Source organism: Neocloeon triangulifer, unplaced genomic scaffold (assembly GCF_031216515.1).
Source record: "Neocloeon triangulifer isolate White Clay Creek 2 clone unplaced genomic scaffold, ASM3121651v1 ptg000022l, whole genome shotgun sequence".
Classification (NCBI taxonomy): Eukaryota; Metazoa; Arthropoda; class Insecta; order Ephemeroptera; family Baetidae; genus Neocloeon; species Neocloeon triangulifer.
In genome coordinates this window covers 5,134,188-5,149,823 of record NW_026775562.1, presented here as the reverse complement: position 1 = coordinate 5,149,823, position 15,636 = coordinate 5,134,188, and the positions used below count along the sequence as shown (strand labels likewise).

The following is a 15,636-nucleotide window of genomic DNA, read 5'->3' as shown; positions in this document are numbered from 1 at the left end:
AATGTCCCACCAAAAAGATGAGTCTGCGGGAAGCGGCACATCAACGATTTTAATTCTTGCATCTATTCGCACATGGTAAACGATCAACGAGCTGGCAGCCATTTTTAATAACGAGACTCCAGATGAGAATGACAGAAAAATAGACCCCAGATTCGTGTTCAGGAGGGTTGAATTACCTATCAAAAATTTGTTTCACACTTTTAACTTCACACACACCATTTGCCACTACACGGGTGTTCCCATAGGCATTTTTAGTCTTTCAAGCAAAATTAAAATTTCATCTCTGACAAATTTGGAGAAAGTAGGGCTTTGAGAATCTGTTCAGATTTTTCAAATTGGACCAACGGTTCGCCCGTGGCGAGCTGTCAACCGCGGATTATTTATTTGACACCCAGTACGTGACATTGCATTATATCGTAATTTATAGCCGGCAAATAAATTTGCAATGGAACCCGGTTTCCCGTCCGGTACTTTGCCATTTGCCAACAGAACTTTACGAACTCGGTTGAAAAAGTTATTAACGGAGGAAAAAACATGAAAACGGTTAATATGGTGCTTGTGCACTTATTTCTACTATGCATGGTATGGTTTATATTTATAATAATCTTAGAATTTCATAAATGTAAATGTGAATTCATTGCAAAGTTTATAAAGTTTTCAATTGAATGCCAACACGTGAGGTTGGATTTCTTGAAAAATTGAAACCGGGCGAGCCTCGTTGCAAAGAAAAATGGAAAAAAATAATACAACAACTGACCCCAAAATAAGGCGACCTGGTACTTAAAAACTAGAGTTTCTCGTCCCCAACTAAAACTTAGTTGGAGGAATTTATCAAAAATTAATAATAAAATTGGGAGAATTGAAAATTAGGGGTCAAGTTGTGCTTTTATTTTGTCATTTTTTCTTTCCAACGAGGTTCGACTAGTTTCAATTTTTCATGTATACAGTTTATTTTTAAAATTTTGAAATTCGTTAGGTATTCAAAGATGATAAAACAGCAGAAGCAAAAAAAGGGAAAAAAGGAACATTAAGATATTGTGAATGTTGAACAAAATTCTGATTTTTTAATTTTAAATTGATTTTTAATTGCAGATAACAACAGGAAAATGATTATAAAGTGTTGCGGCAAACTTTCATGCACAAATTTTGCTGGTAAAGTAATGCCTGCCAGTATCATCAGTCCATCTAAGAGCTTGGTAGGAACAGTAAAAATTCAAGAAAAAAAAATAATGAAACATGTTTTATTTTGAAATTTAAATGATCAGAATTATTCGGCCAAGTTAACAACAATGCTAGTTTATGGAAGTACTGAGACTACCGAGCAACCAACGGAAGTTCCCAACACAGATATTGTGACATCTAATGGAACAGTTGAAGAGTTGACGTCAGCGATGTTAATTATTTATATTTTTTTCAATAAAAAGTTGGAATAATTTTTTGTTTACAGTTTTGCTTCAGAGTCGCTAACTGACGCACCAAGTTCCTCAAGCACCTCAACAACAACAAGAACCCCATCTTACTTGGCCAAATTATTAACAACGCTAGTTCTTGGGAGTATCGAACAACCGACGGAAGTTCCAAGCACAGATCCTATGAAATCTAATGGAAAAGTTGAAGAGTTGACGTCAGCGATGTAATTATTTATATTATTTTCAATAAAAACAATTTGTATAATTTTATGTTAACAGCTTTACTTCAGAGTCACTAACTGAGGCACCAAGTTCCTCAAGCACTTCCATAATTAGTACCTCAACAAGAACTGTATCTTCAAAAACCTCAGTACCATCAACAACAACATCAACAAATATACGTTCAAAATCAACACACACAATAATGTCATTAACAAGTACCTCAACACAAGCAACAAAAAAACTGACAGTGTCTACAACCACCACGACCACAACAAAAGCTCCAACCAGAGAGGTCATTTTATATGATTGAATATCATCAATATATAAACTTAAAATCAAATAGGAACTTATCCGAGGAATTTGTGACACAAATTTCAAGAAAAACGTAAATATCATAAATATCAAGCAATAAATTTGTTTCATAATAAAAGAACAATGCAGGAAAAGTTACTTGATAGAGACGGGACACTAAAAGGCAGAATTTAAAATCAATTAAATATGTATTAAAATAATAAATTTCTTCATTTATGAAAAGATCCTGAGAAATATGGATTTTGGGTACAGTCGTGCGGGCAGCAATTTCTCTTTGGAAAATCTTTGGTACCACCAAAAATTATTAAACTGAGAAAATAAAAATAAATTTAATTAGGCCACATGGAGGGACAATTTTGTTCGATGTTACGAAATTGGAATGGAGCCCCTAACATTTGAAAATGCGAGCAAACGTCAATGCTTCACCATACTAGGTACATTCAAAAATAAAATTTAATGGGTTTAAATTTAAAAATAATACGATTTTATAGTCGCCAAATGGAAATACACTTCCAATTACTGGACGTCTGCCTTAAGAGTGAACGCAACTGACTTTTCGTGGTGCACCAAAAACGGGTCGTTTTCGGTTGAGAAAGGAAAACTACCGTGGGCGGCAGGACAGCCTCAAAATTTCAACAACAGTGAAAATTGTCTGCACCTCAACGTGTCAAAAGCGAACGCGAATTTCACTTTCTCGGACAGAACTTGCACCGATCCGCAAATATTCGCGTGTCAAGTGAGTTAAAATAAAAATTATAAAAGAAATTGTTACAAAATGAATTTGCAGGGACGACCAACTCCGGCCCCTACGTGCTCAAGTCCAGTCTGCCCAAATGTAACTTGTGCGAAAAATGTAATGGAAAATTATGAATGTTGAATATTTCAAAAAATTAAAAATCATCGCGCAGGATTCCTTTTTTGCGGTTGTAGGAAAGACACAATACTTAACAAGTAAAAAGTTGTTGGTTTTTTTTATATAATTATAGTTTTGTATGTTTAATTATACAGATCCAAGTTCCCATGGAAGATGGTTTACTTATAATGGGCGGACTTATCTCTTTAGTTTTCCAAATAAGTCCACCACTGTAATTGAAATTTCTTGAAATAATTAAAATAAAATAAACTTTTGATCAGTATATCGGAGCGATGAAGGCGTGTTGCGAAATTGGGATGACTTTGTTAAGCTTAGAGTACGACTACAAATACAAATCAGTCATACAAGCGATTAAAGGTAAATCTAAAATTTAAAAATCATCACGTTTTTAAATGAAATGTTCCCCAAAAAAAGAGAACGTATCGTCGAGTGACTTTTTCAGAACTTCCGGCAGCGATCGTGGCTGTGAATCAAATTTTGGCTATTGCACGGTGAATAGAACTTTGCGTCAAAAGGCCGTGTGGGCACCAGGTCAACCGGACAACGCCGACGGATATGAAAGTTCCGTCGTTGTTTTTATCGACTCGGCAAAAGCCCAGCTATTTGACTACAACGAGGACTCAAAAATCAGATACATTTGTGAAGTAAACTTATTATTAAAAATAATAATTTAATGATCTGATTAATTGAACAAAGGTGAGGGATTCTTCAAATGCAAGCTCTGGAGGAACGGCAGTGCAAGACGAGTGCGCTGCAATTTACAACGTCACTCAAAGTTTGATGAAAATTTAATGTTATTTTATGTGTTTATTGTAATCCTTGTTTTAGCTGAAATTGATGGTCTTTTAAACCCGAGCATCAAAAAAGGCACAAGGATAAGGGTTAGAAATTTCACTCTAAAAAAATATGTGAATCAATTAAAACTTAAAACAAAATTTTTAGTGTTTTCTCAAATGTTTGGGTGAAAACTCCGGCTTGGTTGATTAAAAAATTTCAACATTCTTCATAATTATATTAAATTGTCAAATTCAGATGGTGAATGGTAAAATTTTGGAAAACGAAATTTTGGCAATTTTGGAAAACATAGCTGCGGGAAATTTTGACGAACTGAAAAAAAGTATGGAAGTGATGGACGAGTGCGGAAAATCCACAAGTTTGAAAATTTCTGAAATAATTTCGTCATTTTAAGTAAGAATAAAATCAATTAGGTGGAATGGACGAGTGCGACAAAGCGGCCCAAATGATAAAATGCAGCAGCGAGAAAGCGCCTAAGGTTCTAAAAAGCGTTGTCATGGAGATGGACAAAGTGATGCCTGTGGTATAAAAAATGCTTAATTCCCTATTTGTATTTAAATTACAATAATATTTTGAACAGGAAAAGTACCCTTTGCCTCCAGTGGCAGTTTGTCCGGATACATCATGCAGTGGTGTTCCTATTGACGTATTTTTTTAAAGTTATTCATAAAAGGCGCGAACAATAAAATAATTCAAATATACAGACTGTTTTACGCAATGCAGTAACCAATTGCGTCAACAGTTTTTGCGAACTCTCAAGTGGTTTTGCATTAAATCGGTGTAACAAGAAATACTACCACCATAAGATTCCTGTAAAGTATAAAAAAATTCATCGCATTAGTTTTAATTTAGCCTCCATTTTTAGGTTCCATACAATGATGCATCCTCCGTTTGCTGCCGAGTTGGCATGAAAATAGCCTCCATTGAAAGTGATGACGAATTAAACTGTCTCTCTGAAAGCAGTACGGAATTTTTTTAACAAATATTATTTATTCTGTAATAATTCTGCACGTTCAGAAGGAATATTCTTGAAAAAATAAATTTAAAGCTACCTTTTTTAACAGCCCATTATTTGGTGGCAGATTGGACGTGGGTTGCGTTAAGCAGAGTCAACAGCACCGTTCCTCGATGGTGCACCTCTAACGCTACAGTGTCATTTTCAGGATATACCACTATTTTAGATAGCTCAGACCCGGCCCTCGACATATATATAGTGCAACTACGCGCCAAGACCATAAGAGCAGCACAACATGATTACTTTGATTGCGTACTGTGCAAATAATGCAGCGCCTGCTTGAGTTAAGAATTTACAATTGACGTGACATAAGACATAAAGACAGTAAATACTCTTCATTAAAAGCTAACATATTAGGGCCTTCTCAAGATCCAGAGTTGGGGGCGGTGCCGCCGTAAAATTCAGACATCAAACATAACTATGCTTTAATTGGTTCCTCTTGGTTTAATGTCTATTCCATCCCCTTCATGCATTCCATCCCTTAAATCCCATGTGACTTTGGTGTTTCCTCAAATATCGCAAAAATCCTTAAATTAAATCATCCAAGCTCTCCTTATGTTTTAGACTTATATTCATGATCTTGAATGTCACTCTAGTTTTTTACTAGGAATTCTGATTGATTATAAAATCAATATATTTTAAGTTAAAAACAAAAGTAAAGTTTTTTTAAACAAACATGGATTAAATACAATATTGGCCAGAATGGAATTTATCACAGCTTAATTGGTATTAATGGAAAGAGGGGAAACCTCAAAATGGAAAATTAACAATCAATTAACTGCTCTCGATGAATGTGTTGTGTGTTCTCAATCAATATTATGCACTATATTTAAGTTTAATTTTGCAAAAGAAATTTCACGATCAAGATAAATTGTTAAAACTGAAAGTCGATCGGCGAATAATTTCCACTCAAAAATGGCTGTTAAAAATTGAAACCTACTGGTGCTGAAAATTATGTAAAGCGCGTGAAACCTGTGAAATAAAATTTCACTTCATTATTTTTTATGTTTGAATCGATTGTTTTATTTTGTGAGCCTCCCTTAAGCACTTATGTTCGATAAAAAAATTTCGCGATTGATCTGGTGTAAAAGTTAACAACCAGATGATTCAAAATTTCAATTGCAGATTTAAATGATGTCTAAATTAAGTTCACCAGAAAACTACAAAAATTATAAAATCAGACAATTCGTAGCCCCTCAGTTTGCAGAAAAACCATTTTGTTTGTTTTTAAATTTCTTTTCCTTTTCTCTAGATAAAGCTGGGAAAAGCTAACAAAATTTTAAAATTTTTTAGTGATGATTAATAAATATACAATGTTTCAAAATTTAACATATTCAAATGAAATAATCAATCACGTGGCCCCATTCATAATTTTGGACGAAAATGTACAAAATCGCAAAATAAATGTGAAATTTGTTGCAAGACGAATGTATGCAATCTGCACGACACAAGCTTAAACAGTTGCTTACATCATTCTGAGGTCGGCATATTGTGATATTGTAGCAAAGAAATATAATTATGAATAATTGCTTTAAAAAAATTATTTAAAGAAAGGGGGGAATCCTTTCTTATAAACGTGTCCAATATTGACTTTTTCAAACTTTCATAAATAATAGAGCACATAACAGGCCTTCGACGTTTAACAATGTTTTCTAAATCTACCTTCAGAAGTGCAGTTTCACGCATTCCAAAGGTAACGTGAAAATTTTATTGAATTAGCTAAACGTTAACACATTAAATTTATTTCGTAACCAAAGGCAATGTCACAAGTAAAAAAAAAAAATACATTCATTATTATCATCTTCGGGAAATCCAAACACAATAGCTGGGATTTTTCCGTAATTTTGAGTGCTAACCTTCCGTTGGACCATTTGTTAATATTTGGTTGCACAGGTTGCGTGGCAAAAAACGAAACATGCGAAGAAAAAATTTAAAACTGTTTCTCTTCGTCACTGTAAAGATTTATCACATTTTATATATTATATCTTTCCTTTTCATATTATTTAATTTCCAAAGGTTCTCGCATTTCTTAATGTAACAGATGCAGCTAAGAAAGGTACAGCATTTAAATTTTTTCTGGCTATGTGCATTTTATATTTAATAGAAATTTAAGAATAAGTTTTAACAGATAGGAGACATGCAATTGTGCAGTGCTGCGGAGGAGGTTCCTGTGTAAAACCTGCTACGAAAATCAAGACGGTGGTTTCTACAAACTTGACGATTTCAAAAAGCACGGTATTTTTGCAAAGAAAACATAATTATTTAGAACTTTTTATGCACATTGTCAGAATTTAAAGTGAAAATAATTGTGTTGTGTAAAAAAGAAATGCATTTAGTAACAAAAATTACTTTTAAAATGTGTTACTCCATGATTATGAGGTGAATTTAATTTTCAGACTGAAAGCAAGCTTCTGTCATCATCTTCAACAACAGAGAGCGCAACGGAACCTGAAACGAACCCTCTAACTGAAGAAATTACAACGGAACAATATACTGAAGCGTTAATTTTTTTCCCTTCCAAATTTGATCTTTTTTAACCAAATATTTTCACAGGTCTACTACAGAAACCACTTCTACTAGCACAAGTACTTCAACAACTACAACATCAACCACTACGACGACGCCGACGACTACAACAACACCAACAACTACGACAACCACAAAACCTCCGACGAAAGAGGTATGTATAAAAATAAATAAAATAAAATAATTTATTTTATTACAACTTTCAGGAGCTTATTCTTGGAACTTGTGACACTTCATTTGAAAGAGACGTAATTTGAATTTTGTAATGATATGATTTTGTAAGGATTTACTTTACGCTGCAGACTACTTTAATTGATACTGCTGGAACTCTTAAAGGTATAATTAGAAAAAATAAAATTCTCTTCGATTTTTAATGGAAATTAGATCCTGAGAAGTATGGGTTTTGGGTTCAATCGTGTGGTCAGCAGTTTCTCTTTGGAAAATCTTTGGTTGTCCAGAATTTGTGTTATTAAAAAATCTAATTTTAAAACTATTAAGGCGACATGGAGGGACAATTTCATAAGATGCTACAAACTTGGAATGGAGCCTCTGACTTTTGAAGATGCATCAAAACTCGACTGTTTCACAAAATTAGGTATATTTGAATGACGAATATTACAAAGAATTAAACAACAATTAAATAAAATTATAGTTTCCAAATGGAAATATAGCTCCAGTTACTGGACATCTGGATTACGAGTGAATGAAAGCGACTTTTCGTGGTGCACCAAAAACGGGTCGTTTACGGTTGAGAAAGGAAAAATACCGTGGGCGGCAGGACAGCCTCAAAATTTCAACAACAGTGAAAATTGTCTGCACCTCAACGTGTCGAAAGCGAACGCAAATTACACTTTCTCGGACAGAACTTGCACCGATCCGCAAATATTCGCGTGTCAAGTGAGTTAAAATAAAAATTATAAAAGAAAATGTTACAAAATGAATTTGCAGGGACGACCAACTCCGGCCCCAACGTGCTCAAGCCCCGTCTGCCCAAATGTTACATGTGCAAAAAATGTAATAAATATTAGCAAATATTAAGTTGTAATGGTTATTCAATAATTTCTTCAATTTTCAGATGCTTCTATATTCCACTTCAGGAAAATTGCAATATTTAACAAGTAATTTTAAGTATTCTCTTTTAAGGAGTGTTTAAATTAAAACTTATAATTTCAGATCCAAGTTTGCACGGAAGTTGGTTCACTTATAATGGACGGTCTTATCTATTCAGTTTTCCAAATAAAACCACAACTGTAATTAAAATTTCCTGCATTATCAAATTGAAAATTTTTTAATTAGTATATTGGAGCGATGAAGGCGTGTTGCGAAATTGGAATGACTTTGTTGAGTTTAGAGTACGACTACAAATACAAATCAGTCATACAGGCGATTAAAGGTAATATTACTTTATAAATATTATAGAAATAATTTTTTTAAAGAAAATGCGTCGTCGAGTGACTTTTACTGGACGTCGGGCAGCGATCAGGGCTGCGAATCGAATTACGGTTATTGCACGGCGAAGAGAACTTTGCGGCAAGAGGCCATTTGGGCTCCAAATCAACCGGACAACGCCGACGGAAATGAAAGTTCCGTCGTTGTTTTTATCGACTCCGCAAAAGCCCAGCTATTTGATTACAACGAGGACTCAAAAATCAGATACATTTGTGAAGTGAGAATTGAAAAAATTGGCCTGTTTATATGTATGTATAAAAATATAAATAAATTTTCAGGCTCGGGACACTTCAAAATCAAGTTCAGGTGGCACTGCAGTTAGAGACGAGTGTGCTGCAATTTACAATGTTAACCAGAGTAGAAATTTATTATATATTATTTACATTATTATCTGATATTATTAAAAATTTACAGCTGAAATAGATGGAATTTTGAACCCCAGCATTAAAAAAGACACAAGGATAAGGGCAAATAAAAATACAATTGAAAATTAACAAAAATAATTATAATACTTTTTCAGTGCTTTGTTAGATGTATTGGCGAAAACTCTGGATTGGTCTGTAATTAATTTTAAAACAATCCAGTTTCAAAATACAAATAATTATCAGATGGTGAACGGAAAATTTTTGGAGAATGAGGTTTTGGCCGCTTTGGAGAAAATATCTGCAGGAAATGTGGACGAACTGCAAAAGTCGATGGGAATAATGGACGAGTGCGGCAATTCGACATGTGCGAAATTTTTCTGTCCGCGGAATAAAATATTTTTGAATGAATTAAAAATAAATTAGCTGGAATGGACGAGTGCGACAAAGCGGCGCAAATGATAAAATGCAGCAGCGAGAAAGCGCCTGAGGTTCTTAACGGATTAATTATGTCCATGGACCAATCAATGCCTATTGTAATTGCCATTAATTTAAAAAAAAATTATAAAAATTTAAAATCAGGAAACTGCTCCACTACCGCCTCAAGCATTATGTTACGATCCAAAAGCCTGCGTCGTGAATGTAGGAGTTTTTTTTATTTTAATTTTCAAAAATAAATTTGTTTCCAAAGGCAACCTCTGCTGATTCAGTGGCCAACTGTACGGGAAATTGCACGATTCCCACCGGCCACGTGCGAAGTATTTGTGGCAAGAAGTACTTTAATTATCAAAATGCTGTAAAAATAATTGCACCTACTTAAGTAATGCTCCGCTTTAATAAATATATGCACAGGTAAATTTTCAACAAGCGTTTAACGTCTGCTGCTCGTACGGAATGAAACTCGCGTCTATCGAAACTGTGGACGATATTCAATGCCTGGCCGGGATTAGTAAGCAAATTCTTGAATGTTTAAATTCTTTAAAAATTCAGCTTTCATCTCTAAAATGATTAATTTTACATTCATAAATTTTAATATAAAATATTTTTCAGGCACGCCGTACAGCGGCGGTTGGTGTTGGGTCGCTTTGAGCAGAATCAACAGCACCAACCCTCGGTGGTGCACATCAAACGCCTCAGTTTCTTTTTCAGGATACGCTAGCGTGAATAATAGTCCCGATGCTCAGTACGATTCCTACGTGTTAATCCCGGACGCGAAACAAATTTCTATAACTCGTGAAATTTTGGGTTATCGCCCAATATGTGTTGCGCCGTGATTAATTTGCTTCTGGAAATAAACGTAATTGGTCATGGAAATTTTTCTTTTATTCAGACTCGTCGTGTCTAAATTAAAACCATAAATTTTGCAATTAGTAGAGAATAAAATAAATTTTAATTCATTCTTCTTTTATAATTGGTGCTTTGGTTATGTTGGTTTTGACATTCCACTTTAGGACATAATTTATGTGGCCTTCTTAAGGTCAATCATATCCATACCTCCATGACTCCGAGTCTTTATTATTCAATTTATGATTTATTTCCCTCCTCATATAAATCAGATTCAACTCTACGCCTCTATAATTAATTTTAAATTTGCCATCATTAGATTGTATCAATTTAATTCTTGTACTTAAAGAAAATTAAAATCAACTCACAATTTTCTTCTAATTTTTCACAGAAGAAATAATTCAAGCTTTTGAAAAATAATAATTGCATGATACCATTTTACGTAATCTTACAAAAGAGAAGGCTGGCGCAAATTAAGGTTTGACATGTCATCGTCAAAGAAGATATCGACTGTCTGATGACCTCCAGTGGACACTTCAGATTCGGTCAGATCAATCAACTGGTCACAAAGCGGCTCAGTCTTAGGAGGAACGTAGTCTCCACAAGACAGGAGCAGCTTTTGACCTTCAGCCAATTTGCTGGCAGGCAGCAAACTTTGGTCACTTAAATGCTCAAGCAAACCTGGAATCACAATGTCGATTTCTCCCTCTCTCTGCTTGCAAACCAGAGCTTGGTAGGATTGAAACGGCTGAAGGTATTCCTGCAGAGCTAACTCAACCTCCTGGTTTGGAAAGTCAGCTTCTTTCAACCCTTTTTGATTATAAAAATGTAAATTAATAATTCAATATATAAAAAGCGATAAATGCATACCAAAAATATTTGCCACCAAAGCCAAACTTGGGGCAGTTTTGAGTTCTGGAGGCAATTTTCGCAAACAAGCGTGTTCCACATTCACGACGTTTCCAAAGTCAATGAACAAAACTTCACAGCTCTTCTTGTTTGTGTGGACGTTCAAAGCCCTGTACCACAATCCATCTGAATATGGATATTTCTTTTTTTTAGTAAAAATTAAATATTTTACGAAAAATAAATATACCAGAAAATTTAGCCAAGCATAATTCCTGGAAGCAGGGAATGTAATTTCCGTCCTTGCACTCTGCAACAAACTTGGCTGCGAGGCGCACCTGCGTGTCAAGGACGTGTCTCAGCAATGGTGAGGAGGCCTTGGTGCAGACGAATTTATGGTCCACTGGCGCTTGCAGAACCAGCAGCTGCACCATTTTCCCTTCTTCGAGGGAAATTGTTGGGATATTTCCACCAGAATCTAAAAATTTTTTAATCAACAATTTAATTAAACAATATTAAAAAGTTTTTTTGTTAATATTTGAAAAATTCCAAAATGGAACAATTTTAAATGGAAAATATTCATATAAAAATACCTTCGTCAAAGTCCTTGTCACCGTCCAGTGCTTTTTGCAACTTCGAGTTGAAGCATTCATTGGACAAAGTGGAAATGAAAGATGCAAGATTGGTTTTCGGGTCCAAATGCACTTCCATGGCTATTTTGGACTCGACCAAATTGCACCACTGAATGTATGCAGCCAACGTCATAGGCCTAGCTGGAACATCTTTCAGCTTGACCAGAACTGCCTGGTGAGCTTCCTGAAATTCCTCCAATATTAATCTAATTTAAAATTTTCATAATTGCAAACCTGAGCAAGACGTTTGGGCAGTGGGTACATCTGATTCGCGCAGACCTCTTCTTGGTTTCCGAAATCTACGAAGAAAACAATTGCTGTGTTTCGTCCGGTCTGGGTTTTCACCATGGCGCGGTACATTCTCGAGTCAACCCCCGACTTGACTGCCACAAGACTTCCTGCCATTGGGACAACACTCATGGGCTGACCTAAATTATTTAATCATTTTTTAGAAAGCTGAAAATTATTTTAGAATTTAAAATGTTACATTGAAATGGAATGGTGCTCAGTTTGCTCTGCAATTGCCACAACTCAGAGGCCCTGTCCTGCAATTGGGCGTAGCAGACGTTTGAGCTGCAAAACGTGGTCACCACGACTTGAGTTTTGTGATCCAGAGGAATCGTCTTGAAGTGCCTCTTGGACACCTCGGGGCGCAACGGCAGCCAGTCGGAGAGTTTGATGTGGCACAACTCCTCTCCCTTATTGCGACCTTTAACCATGGCTTTTGCCTGGACCATTCCATCCGGCTGCTTTGAGACTTCAATATTTCTTAGAGACAACTTTTTCTTAGGCTGAAATTAAATTAATTGAAATTAAATAAAAAATGAAATTAAGAGTCACTTACGCTAACAAATTTAGCCCAGAAGTCTCTGAAGGGCACCAAATACTTAGTGACAGTGGCCAGAAGTGCCAGTCTAGGTTGGTTCAGGTATTCCAAGGGCACTGCAGCCATGTCTGCTTCCGAGACCTCGATCGTCTCTCCTTTGTCCACCACAATACATCTCCAATTTGGGCCAACCTTCTCGACAAGCAGTGCTCGGCAAAAGCGTCCATCGTACGGAACCAAATTCATTTCGCCCACAACAAAGCTATAATACAAATAATTAGATTTAAAACTGAAATTAAAATTTTGTTTTTGGAGTACTTTGGCTCTAATTTGATCAAGACTGTAGAGGAATTTGTTGCTTTGCCAGAGTGGAGATTGTGAAAGGCTTTCAACAATGGTCTCAACTCTTCGGTCAGAATAATGCAAGTAAACGCCTGCGGCTCACCAAATTGAGTGACAATGTCTTGGACAAGAAGCTGTCCACTGTTGGCATTACTCAAATTGCTCATTATGGAGCTGGGACATAAGCTGAAAATTTTATTTTAAATTTACCCAATTTTTGTGTATACTTTCCACTAAAAAACTTACATTTTAGATGTAATCTCTTTACTTCCCTCATAACAATCAATCTGAAAAATTAAAGTATTTTTTATGAGACCTTTTTATTATGAAATTCAATTTTTACGAACAGTCAGGTTTCTTGGAATTTCTGCAAACTTCTTAGCTATCTTTGCTTGGAAGATCGGATGAATCAAAACGCCCCTACAAAAAGTTTGCTTTAAATCCATTATATATCAATAAAATCTTTTTAATCCTCACTCATTCTGACAAACTGCATTTTTGTGTTGGTCAATGCATGAAGCACTGCAGAAAGGCAGATAACATGTGGAACAACAAGTACTTGTCGCCAATTTGCAGAAAGTGCAATTTGAAATCTTTCCCTCCTCATTGATGTCTGCAGAGTTCCCAGCTAGTTCTAAAATCAAAATATTTCAAATAAAAAGTTTCAAAATTAACTCAAGCTCACTATTTTTAAAGCCAGCAGTGCAGAATTCAAAGGGCTCCATGGAAATCTGATGATTGCTGTATCAACAAAAATGCTTAATTTTTTAAACTCTCTCAAGAAGAAAAATATTACCCGAGGGGAGCAGAAGAACCATTGTGGAAATAAGCTCTACCTCCAAACATGACTCTGGGTTTTGTGCTGATTTTGCTTCGGCTCTCTTCGCACACCATTTCAATAACAGCCAATGATTCTGCGAAGAAAGATGCTGGAGAAAGTTTAATAGATTTTTAATAAATTTGTTGTAAAATATGTGAAATAATTAGATTTCACCAGAGATGTGGCCGAAAACGTCTAGCTCCGTTTCACGGTTACCATCCAAGTCCAGATTCATCATGGCCCTGTAGTGCTCCACGTCGAAAGTGAGGAAATTCAATTGATTGGAAAGGAAAGGCTGACGTGGCGGTAAAGCCGCTCCTCTACCAATGCAGAATTTCCAGTTAAAGAAGCCGTCTCTGAAAACAATTGGTTTTTTTTTTTGGTTAAATTTTCTTTTATAATATTGATCTGAGAAAATTCAATACTCGGCAAAATTGATCAACGCCGATTTGGCCTCGACGGACAGGTTGTTGACTGGAAAGGTCCAGCTAATCTGCTTGAACTCCTCCACGTCCTTGATTGCAAGTTTTGCTTTTCGTTGCTCTTCTCGTTGGCGCCAGATTTCCTTGTGCAATCGGATGGATTCCTGATTGGTTTTCGTCTCAATGCTCCAGCCAAAGGTCACTCGCATGTGCCACGGCGGAGTTTGGTCAAGGGCCAGCAAAACCTCTTGGGCTTCCCTGAATCAGTACATGATTTTAATTTCTTAGCTCATTTTTTATTAAGCCTATATATTAAATTGAAATATAAATTCATAACAGTGTAAGCTTTTAATTAATTCAGATTGAAAAATACAAATTTCCACAAATAATTTTTTGTTTTTTCACAGATAACTGTGGAATTTTGTAAAAACATACATACCTAATACTCCAGTATCCGACGATTCCCACAGTTTGATTCCTTTTGTTTCGGAAGACTAAGCTTCTTGCAACTTTTGGCTGAATTTTGGCACAAATATTCCAGAGACCGTGCTATTAAATCAAAATTTATGAATTTAATAAAATATATTTTATTCGAAGGTGCAGAGATAATAAACCTGGTCCAGAAGTTCAGGAAGATTATGGAAGAAAAGCTGCACAAGCTCGCCTCTAAAAAATTTGTAATTTTTACTTAAAAAGTTATTAAAAATAAGTTATAAAAAAATAACTTTTTCCTCCCAGCTGCTCGCTCAGAGAAGCTCCGACCTGGGCCGTGCAGGTAGGAGTTGAAATTCTTGTCGTAGAACGCCGAAGCCATCGGATCCCACAGAGTGGTAGGTTGTTTATTTCCAAGTTCATCATTCTGCATCAGCTCCGTCTTATCAAGGGTGGCAGATGATGCCATTATAAAAATGGGATGCTTTTGCTGAATCTAAAAAGAAAAATCTTCAAGAATAAAAAAATTCAAAAAATGTATACATACATAATTGTTTGGGCCTTGGGCATACATGAATCTCTCAACTTTTCATTTTATTATTGTTCATTATGTGTGAGAGCTACATAATCGGTACATAATCTCTATGTAAAAGTTGAAGCGCTAAGCGCTATGTATGTAATTTGATAAAAAAAAAAACTTTTTTACCTAGTTTTTTAACTGCTTATGGAGCCTTCTTTTGAAGTGTTTTGCCTGTTTTGGTTTGGACGACTGAAGTTTTAATGGTGACGATCTGAGAATGGTGCGGGCCGTGCGGGTTCTGACTGGTTAAAGACTGCTAAACGCAGCAAAATGAGCAAAACATGTGTCGTATTTCAATGCAGCAGAGGCTCGGAGGCAGAATCTCCTGTTTCTATTCCATTCCGATTTCGCGCACCAGAAAAGGGGGCTCGCGCGCCAACTGCGCCAACTCGTGCTTCTGACGTCATAGTCCAAGGTGCGTGCAAAAAGGAGCTCAGGTATATATAATCAAATTCTATTTACTTTATTTCATTCAATACACATTTCAC

At 35.6% G+C, this 15,636-nt stretch overlaps 3 protein-coding genes across 4 annotated transcripts; 2 read left to right on the top strand and 1 right to left on the bottom strand.

Annotated features, from left to right (window-relative positions):
- The first annotated feature begins 492 nt into the window (after positions 1 to 492).
- On the top strand, positions 493 to 5,595 carry LOC132204628 (uncharacterized). Of its 2 annotated transcripts, XM_059633251.1 has the most exons (26): positions 493 to 582; positions 977 to 1,037; positions 1,093 to 1,196; positions 1,266 to 1,393; positions 1,448 to 1,633; positions 1,689 to 1,923; positions 1,975 to 2,016; positions 2,073 to 2,106; positions 2,167 to 2,231; positions 2,281 to 2,377; positions 2,435 to 2,679; positions 2,731 to 2,796; positions 2,852 to 2,894; positions 2,952 to 3,028; positions 3,078 to 3,174; positions 3,232 to 3,461; positions 3,514 to 3,592; positions 3,646 to 3,698; positions 3,760 to 3,795; positions 3,850 to 3,970; positions 4,026 to 4,135; positions 4,193 to 4,258; positions 4,317 to 4,424; positions 4,478 to 4,574; positions 4,677 to 4,930; positions 4,985 to 5,595. In XM_059633251.1, the coding sequence occupies exons 1-25, from the start codon at positions 535 to 537 to the stop codon at positions 4,892 to 4,894; spliced, it is 2,646 nt and encodes an 881-aa protein (XP_059489234.1). In that variant the 5' UTR covers positions 493 to 534; the 3' UTR covers positions 4,895 to 4,930; positions 4,985 to 5,595. The 2 variants fall into 2 exon arrangements, with proteins under 2 accessions (XP_059489234.1, XP_059489233.1); XM_059633250.1 differs by having other exon boundaries at positions 4,677 to 5,595.
- Positions 5,596 to 7,186: 1,591 nt separating this feature from the next.
- Positions 7,187 to 10,247, top strand: LOC132204644 (uncharacterized). Its single transcript, XM_059633265.1, has 20 exons — positions 7,187 to 7,307; positions 7,360 to 7,401; positions 7,456 to 7,489; positions 7,538 to 7,602; positions 7,652 to 7,748; positions 7,806 to 8,050; positions 8,102 to 8,167; positions 8,229 to 8,271; positions 8,327 to 8,403; positions 8,450 to 8,546; positions 8,590 to 8,819; positions 8,881 to 8,959; positions 9,017 to 9,069; positions 9,123 to 9,158; positions 9,211 to 9,331; positions 9,391 to 9,500; positions 9,547 to 9,606; positions 9,656 to 9,760; positions 9,817 to 9,913; positions 10,015 to 10,247. The coding sequence occupies exons 5-20, from the start codon at positions 7,694 to 7,696 to the stop codon at positions 10,236 to 10,238; spliced, it is 1,698 nt and encodes a 565-aa protein (XP_059489248.1). The 5' UTR covers positions 7,187 to 7,307; positions 7,360 to 7,401; positions 7,456 to 7,489; positions 7,538 to 7,602; positions 7,652 to 7,693; the 3' UTR covers positions 10,239 to 10,247.
- A 212-nt stretch (positions 10,248 to 10,459) lies between these two features.
- Positions 10,460 to 15,485, bottom strand: LOC132204763 (uncharacterized). Its single transcript, XM_059633515.1, has 19 exons — positions 15,275 to 15,485; positions 14,862 to 15,064; positions 14,751 to 14,802; positions 14,576 to 14,685; positions 14,140 to 14,394; positions 13,889 to 14,070; positions 13,691 to 13,823; positions 13,580 to 13,635; positions 13,372 to 13,528; positions 13,242 to 13,314; positions 13,141 to 13,181; positions 12,871 to 13,080; positions 12,571 to 12,814; positions 12,214 to 12,517; positions 11,961 to 12,154; positions 11,688 to 11,910; positions 11,345 to 11,572; positions 11,119 to 11,283; positions 10,460 to 11,058 (listed from the first exon to the last, which is right to left on the bottom strand). Exons 2-19 carry the CDS (start codon positions 15,035 to 15,037, stop codon positions 10,697 to 10,699), a joined length of 3,165 nt encoding a protein of 1,054 aa, XP_059489498.1. The 5' UTR covers positions 15,038 to 15,064; positions 15,275 to 15,485; the 3' UTR covers positions 10,460 to 10,696.
- Between the last annotated feature and the right edge of the window lie 151 nt (positions 15,486 to 15,636).